At 44.8% G+C, this 7298-nt stretch overlaps 1 protein-coding gene across 1 annotated transcript; it reads left to right on the top strand.

The window, feature by feature from the left end:
* Window positions 1-3978: 3978 nt before the first annotated feature.
* On the top strand, window positions 3979-6119 carry LOC147902608 (transcriptional regulator STERILE APETALA-like). Its single transcript, XM_087373901.1, has 2 exons — window positions 3979-4653; window positions 5010-6119. The coding sequence occupies exons 1-2, from the start codon at window positions 3979-3981 to the stop codon at window positions 6117-6119; spliced, it is 1785 nt and encodes a 594-aa protein (XP_087230027.1).
* Window positions 6120-7298: the final 1179 nt, after the last annotated feature.

Genomic DNA, 7298 nt, shown 5'->3' with positions numbered 1-7298 from the left:
AAGGAGGGGGAAAGAGGAGAGGGGAGAGGAAGGGAAGAGAGAGAGAGAGAGGAGGGAAAGGGGGTAGAGGGAGAGGAAGAGAGAGAGTGAGGGGAAGAGAGACATGGAGAGAGAGTGTAGGTAGCACGTAGGAGGAAGGAGGTGGGAGTAGATGGGATTAGATGTCACATCAAAAAGTACATAGTAGGGGGTGGATGGGGACTTATATAGTCCCTCCACATTTTCCACCTAAAGGGTCTCAAAAGGGCCTTTAACTTGGCCCCCTTTTCCCCTTCATTACAACCACCTTCAGCCACGTTCCCGCCTTCGAACTTGAGCAACCCAAATGCCACGATCTTCCAATGTCCCCCTCATAATGAGCAAACAACCTGAAGTCTTATAGGCACCATGCTCTGAGGGTCTGTTTCAATCCCTCCTTCCCTTTGGCAAGGTTCGCAAACAAAAGAACCATCTTGAGAAATGAAATCCCAAGAATATTTCCAGATAACCTGGACCATAAACTCTCACTAAGCTCTCTAGCAGGTCCTAGAAAAAGGCACAAAGATACAAAATTTGGCCTACAAGCAGGCTAGACACCCGAGGCTTGTGCTGCGTACAACCTAGCCTGCAAAAAGACTTGCAGACATATCTAAGAGCATCGAGCTAACTACCGGGGCAAGTGCACTTGTGTTAAAAGCTTTGTTTGAGTTTCAAACGTATTACTCCTCCATGTTTAAAAAAAATCAATTCTCCAAGCACTAAGTATTGATAGAGAATCTTTTTGTGCTTACTTGGTTTTCAGTGATCAAGAACGAAGGGGATGTTGAGTATCAAGCTCTTAAAGGAATCCAAGCATCCAAGCATCTACTAGAAAGCTTTTATAATTTGTCTAGAAATCTCAAGGCCAAAAAACAAGCTTCCAAGTATCCAAGCATCAAGTTATCAAGGAGTGTCCAATATCTCTTATCCAAATGTTAGTATCCTAGAAATCTCATGACCTTGAAAACTTCCAAATAGCCAAGCATCAAGTTATCAAGTGTTTGAGTACTGAGCATTGATCTTTTTAGCATCAAGTGCTTTGTCATCAAGAAGTCTAGCATCAAGCATTGTGACTTATCATTAAGAAGTAGGTCTCCAAGTATTGAAGCATCTAGCAAGTAGATAGCCCATCGGTGTTTCACTTCAACTTGTTAAAAAATCATAGGGGTATTTTGTGTGCTAATTTCACATAGTGAGGACCATTCAAATGGATTCAATGAAACTAAGTTGAAACAGGGAAACACATACTCTCTTAGTGGATATAAATAAATGGTTGAGACTACATTGCATATTGAATTCTTGAACTTCAAGATGAAGACAAACACATAAACTTATATGAAAGAAAAACCGATTGGTCATATCTTTATTGTAAGTCAATTTTGTAAAATATTTACAGGCTAGCAATTGAGATTTCCTGAAAAGTGCATAGAGTGCGACACCTTGCAAGGATATCTTAGCGTATTAGCCATGCATCCCAAATTTATGGCGATAGAGATTTGTCTAAAGGTCTTGGAAAAAAGAGGAGAAGGTTGAGAATTTGGGCTAGTACTTAGACAAAGCAAGGAGCAATGTATGTCACCACTAGGTAGCATATAATGGCCTTTGCACTTCTTACACCATTAGCTAGTGTGAGAAAAAACAAAATTAATGTGTTACCTATTCCAAATAATGTTGTTATGATTTGGTCATATTGGGAAAACAAAAAGAAATGTCATATCTCTAAAATTCATCCAGACAACCACATATGAAAGGAAGAAATTGCATGAGAAGAGTGTTGCTTCCACGTAACCCTGCCCTAGCTTGTGACCGTTCTTCGCCCTTACGAAATCTATTTGTAATGTCATTTTATCACTTACGATTGACCCCACCTTCCCCAATTCAAAAACCAAGCTTAGTGACCTTCCCTTGTAAAATTTATCCGAATGCACTGATGTTCTGCAAGCTACACCATGATGCATGTTTTGATGGTTTTGTAGAAAATCAGGCTTGGTCCCATGGATTTAATGTTGTGAAATATGCTCAAAGTGACGCATGTATTTGGGCAACAACATGTAATGGGAAGCTGTCAAAGATGAAAAATGTGCTTTTGTCACATAGATAGTTTGCAAGAATGAACACAGATACAAACACTAATAGTTTGCCATAACTCAAATAATTCGATGTCAATGATAGAAAAACCCTGTGTTACTATGAAGAATTGCAGGAATTGTCTTCTAAAGGTGTAGATTTTTTTCCCGCCTCCCTATAAATAGACTTTACATAGCATGATGATGAGCAAATGGCACAGAGCATTACTTGGGATGTCTATAATCGTCACATCTACTTTGGTAGCCAGTTAGCCCTATATCTGAGCAGTCATCCTCTTGGGTGTGTGGGAAGTCCGCAATAGCTTAGTGTTTTGTAAGCCAATAGGTATTGCACTGAGAGAGTCCCAGATCCTTAGAGCGGTGAGGATATACATGAAAGATCTCACCAAAATGTTGAGATAGGATGATCAGGTGGTTAGTAATGCTTTGGAAGATGTAGATGACTATATGGTAGGTGGGTACTCGGTGGGTAAGGGTGGGGTATGCTGCATGCAGCAAAGGTCCAGGGCTCTGCCCATTGACCAATTTTTGTATCATGGTCATTACTTTTTGTTTGGACTGACCACCCACTTAATAGACACGGCACTTTTTGTTTAAAAAAAAAAACTCTTTGAGCCATATCACATGTGGCAAATGGAGAGCTTGTTGCTCATCTTATGTGTCACAAAAGAACCTAGTCATAGGCCCCACCTTCTACTTTGAGCATTGTGTTGGTGAATAAAGTGAGTGAATTCACTCACAAACATTTAGGGCTAATTCATAGAGAGATCGTTTGCGAGTTGTGATCTACATGCAAGAGGCAAACTGTAACTGTCCATAGGTGGACCAAGGGTTGATCTACTATGTCTATGCATAGAAGAAGTGACAAACATGCTCAAATTTCTCAAATGAAGAAAAAGAAAAAGAAAAAGAAGCGACAAATGGAAGTGTGTAGCTTAGGAGGAGGTGGAACTTATATTTGTTGTAATTGGGAAAAGACTTTATGATAGATGTTTGGATGGGGATGGAGCTGGAAAAAAAAGACGAGGAGATGAAGTCTAAGAGTAGATTCCCACGCAGGGGAATCCATCCTCCCATTTTCAAGCTAGTAAGCATGGCGAGGTGAGCAGTTGCTTCATTCCCTTGCCGTCTTTATTCATTCCTCCACATACAACTACTTGGCACATCCTGAGATAAATTCACTCAAGAGGTATGTCATTTGCAATAGGTTGAAGACTTATGAGATCGAGGCTCCGTGCTAGAAACATGTTGACAAGGCTCCCTCCTAGAAACACGTTGATGAGCATATGAATTCTCTATATTAACAGAGTTAGAAGCCTTGCAAATATGGAAGCCCTCCAAATATGGAGAAAAGGAAAAGGTGAGGACAATTGTATACTGAGGAACCCCATGGGAGGAGGCATGATGAGTTGAGGAAGCATGTATGTGTGTGTGTGTGTTAAGGGAGATGCGGGGGGGGAGGTCGCGAGAGGGAGGGGGGTGGGGGGGAACACACTTTGATGAGGCCGGATGGTGTGTGTTGGGGGAGGGGGAGATGGGGGGAGGTCGCGAGAGGGAGGAGAGCGAGGGGGAACACACTTTGATGAGGCCGGATGATCGATTTGGACCCCGGACCTTGACAATAAAGCATGACTTTCGAATGAAGAAAGACCCTCCTCCCCTAGGCTCGACCATCCCTAGCCAACACCCTTCCATGAGCCTCCATATCTGCCTCTCCTGGACCTCTTCCAATTGCCATATCACCATCTCCCACAATTACAACAACCATGTGTGAGTGGAGAAAAAAAGGAAGGCAAAAAGGAGCGAGGGATGATGGATAGGGATTGGGGGTACGGAGGGTGAGGTAGGGGTGCCCATAAGGTTGGACGTTCAAATGGAGGATGAAACACCATCTTCTTCACCCAGCCACCCACCACCACCTTACGATGAGCCCCAGCCTCCCATCCACGAAAGCCAACCCCCCCAACAGCACGCATTTCCTCTACATCCCCTCCTCTTTGCTTCCAATCAGGAGCAGCACCTCCACCAATATCCCCAGCTCCAACTTCCGCCCCCGCTTCCACAACAGCTCTCTTCACCCCCGCAACAACTGCAGCAAACGGAGCCTCATCATCCCCGTCAAGCTCTCCCGCAAATCGAAGAAGCGCACTCTCAACAGCAGCAACAGCAACAACCAGATCGTCATCCCCTTCAAGACGAAGAACAAGATCGTCAACCCCATCAAGCTCTCCCGGAAGAAGAAGTTCAACAGCAACCAGCTGAGCAACAGCCAGATCGTTATCCCCGTCAAGCTTATCCCCATCAAGCTCTCCCGCAAGACGAAGAAGAACACGCTCAAGTGCAACCACAGCATCAACCAGATCCAGCTCGAGGCCCGCTCCCGCTTCAGCAGCACGTCGGCCCCTCTTCGGCCCGAGCCGTCTCAGCCTCCCTGGCCTCCCTCTGGCCCGACGTGTGTATCGAAGTCGTCGCTCTCCAAGTGGCCCTCCAGGCCTCCCAAGCCGCCGGACCCCTTGCTCCTGGTCCTGCCCTCGCCACCCTTTTCCAGGTCGGTCACCGATTCTGCTCTGTCGCTCTCACGATTGCATTGATCAACGTGACGGGCCATTCGATTTGATCGTTTTAACGAGCGAGCTGAAGAACTTCTGACACTTTCTGCGTACTGACTTAAATCACAGCATCGATAGTGTAGTTGCATTGCTTTCACTCACGACAATAGTGCACAGCGCATGCGTCCAAACAACAAGTCAAGAGAGGCAGTTCACCTGAAGATTTTAATTTCCCTGACGGTGGGCGAGCTCGTTCGCTGTTTAAAGAAAAAAACGCACGTTGTGTTCGTTCATTTGTACGTCATTAGGACATCAATACGGGATTTGACGCATCTGTTTGCTGGATACGTTCCAGGTCTGCTCGAGCTGGCGGAGCGTTGCACAATCTGAAATTCTCTGGGAAAATCTCACACGATCAATTTGGAATCAAGAGCAGATGGTTGGACCGTCGTGGCACTCGGACTACCGCATGCTTCACAGAACCGCTTCGAATTTCCGAAGGGGAAGGGCCGAGCACTCAGTTCTCGACTATGAGGAGTCGGGCGAGTCTAACAACGGGGGCAGTTGTCGTTGCTTGGCTTTGTCAGCCAAATATTTAGCAGGAGGCTTCTCGGATGGAGCTTTGCGCGTGTTCAGCATCAGCAGCAAAGAATGCATATGCACGTTGATTCCTGTACACGAAAGCCGGATTGGTCTTCATTCAAGGGCCATTGCAGGTCTTTTCCTTGACGATGACCGGGTTATATTTGCATCGCTGGACGGCAGCGTGTTTGTTGGAAATATACTGCGAGGGCAGTACAGGAGGGCGCATCTTGGCAATGTTCTAAATGATGGCGCACTTGTAGATTTCACAGGCACTGCGACTTGGTGGGTAGGCTTATATGCCGGGACACCCGGACACTCTATACATATCTGGAATGGTGCGTCTGAGGATCTCATTTACAATGGTGGCGATGTTACTGATTCTGATGCTTTGAGAGGGTGGCATCTTCTCACTGATCAGCTTGATCATATAGCGCGAGTACGTATAAGTGAGGATCGGCTTCTGTTGATTGCCACGAGATCAAGGCTGTGTGTCATCGATATAGAAACGCAAGGTGTCAACACTAATCTGAATTACCCGGATCAAGTTCTCCGTGACACTCTCGATGTCAAGGGAAGCCATTCTTTTGTTGTCTCTGCCAACGGTATAGGAAGGGTTCTTGCCTCGGAAACTTTGCTGGAGTTGACAAGGTTGCAGATGCGTCCAATGGCAGTGGATGCAACGGTATATGGCGCTCTAAACTCCTGGCATGTGTTTTTGTGCGACTCTGGAGTGATCGATGTTTGGAATGCTTCTTCGGGTGCACATCTGTATCGACTGCCGGAGCAACTATCGGATGTGTATGATTTTGCTGCCAGCAATGGTTGTTTGGCTTGTTGCGGGGCTGATAATGGTGTACATTTGTGGGATTTCTCAGTATAGAGTCGCAAATTCCGGCCTAGCATCCCTAGGAACCCTGCAAGGCTGAGTTATGCTGTACAATGCTTGAATATACCCTACGTAAGTGCTTAAGTTATTTACACCGACGTACAAACTACAACGAATCTCTTTTGATACGCAATGTCTAGCTCTCTGTCAAAGCTTATGATCCTTCAAAAGTGTTCAGAATGACGTAGAAACTACAACGAATGTGTTTTGACATGCCATGAGTAGCTCTTAATCGTAAAGCTCTGGCCAAGCTTTGATCCTGAAAAATGATAGAAGGTGCGTCCTGCTGATATCAGTCCCCAATTTTGCAGACATTATGATGTTTCTTGCTAACAAATCCCCAGTTTTGCAGACATTATGATGTTTCTAACGGGCTGTTAGATTACCTGGAAGATAAAAGCAAGAATTACATATCGTGTACAGTGTAGTGAGACCTAATGATGTTAATTATCGACTCATTAGACATCTAATAAACATGTTAAATCACCTTAGAATGTATGTCAATTCTTGCGATAGCGTGGCTGATCAGCGATAGGTTCCAGTGAATTCAGCAAGCTGTATACACCTTGCATCTACCCGCGTAAAACCACTAGCGTCTCAAAGGACAGTTTGCCATTCTAACGTCTCAAAAAAGCGATTAGCATATCCTTATATCAATCTTCGTCAGGAGTTTATATACTGTTTCAGTTTTCCGACGGGCCATTTTAGCTATAAGCTACGTACTGACTCTGATATTTGCTGGATGATCTGCGTACCAAGTTCGAATCCACAGGCGAAGAGTGTATAGGTCCCTGTGTTTAGAGAGTATGCATGACAGTTGCAAATCGCTACCTACATTTTTATACAAAATACGACAGACTGTATCCACAGTAAAGAGGTGTGCAGGGAGCAGGATTTTGTTTTGAGAGGCGTGTGCCGTGTGCCAGGTTGGGCATGCTTCACGCTATTTAGACTAGTCAACCTACTTTACTAGGTAAGAGCAAAAAGCTGATCGTAGCAAATCGTCTGTGGATAGCCTATATTCCAAACCCTCATGCCAAACTCACTATAAAGTCTTTAAAGAAAGAGGCTTTAAATGCCCTTTTGGCGTGTATGAGTTACGAATTCTAATTCGAGTAGCTTTTGAATTCTTTTAAATTTGGGGGACCCATTCAGCTACCTTTGGCAATGCCC

The sequence above is a fragment of the Dipteris shenzhenensis genome, chromosome 4 (assembly GCF_047967505.1).
Source record: "Dipteris shenzhenensis isolate YYH24624 ecotype China chromosome 4, Dip_SZ_1.0, whole genome shotgun sequence".
Taxonomy (NCBI): Eukaryota; Viridiplantae; Streptophyta; class Polypodiopsida; order Gleicheniales; family Dipteridaceae; genus Dipteris; species Dipteris shenzhenensis.
The sequence above is the reverse complement of the archived record's forward strand: the minus strand, read 5'-3'. Positions and strand labels throughout refer to the sequence as shown.

Bases quoted from the DNA above. Each gene is read 5' to 3' on its own strand.
- LOC147902608 (XM_087373901.1), top strand. From the start codon at position 3,979: ATGGAGGATGAAACACCATCTTCTTCACCCAGCCACCCACCACCACCT. The intron at 4,654-5,009 runs GTCGGTCACCGA...GATACGTTCCAG, and splicing joins CCCTCGCCACCCTTTTCCAG to GTCTGCTCGAGCTGGCGGAG.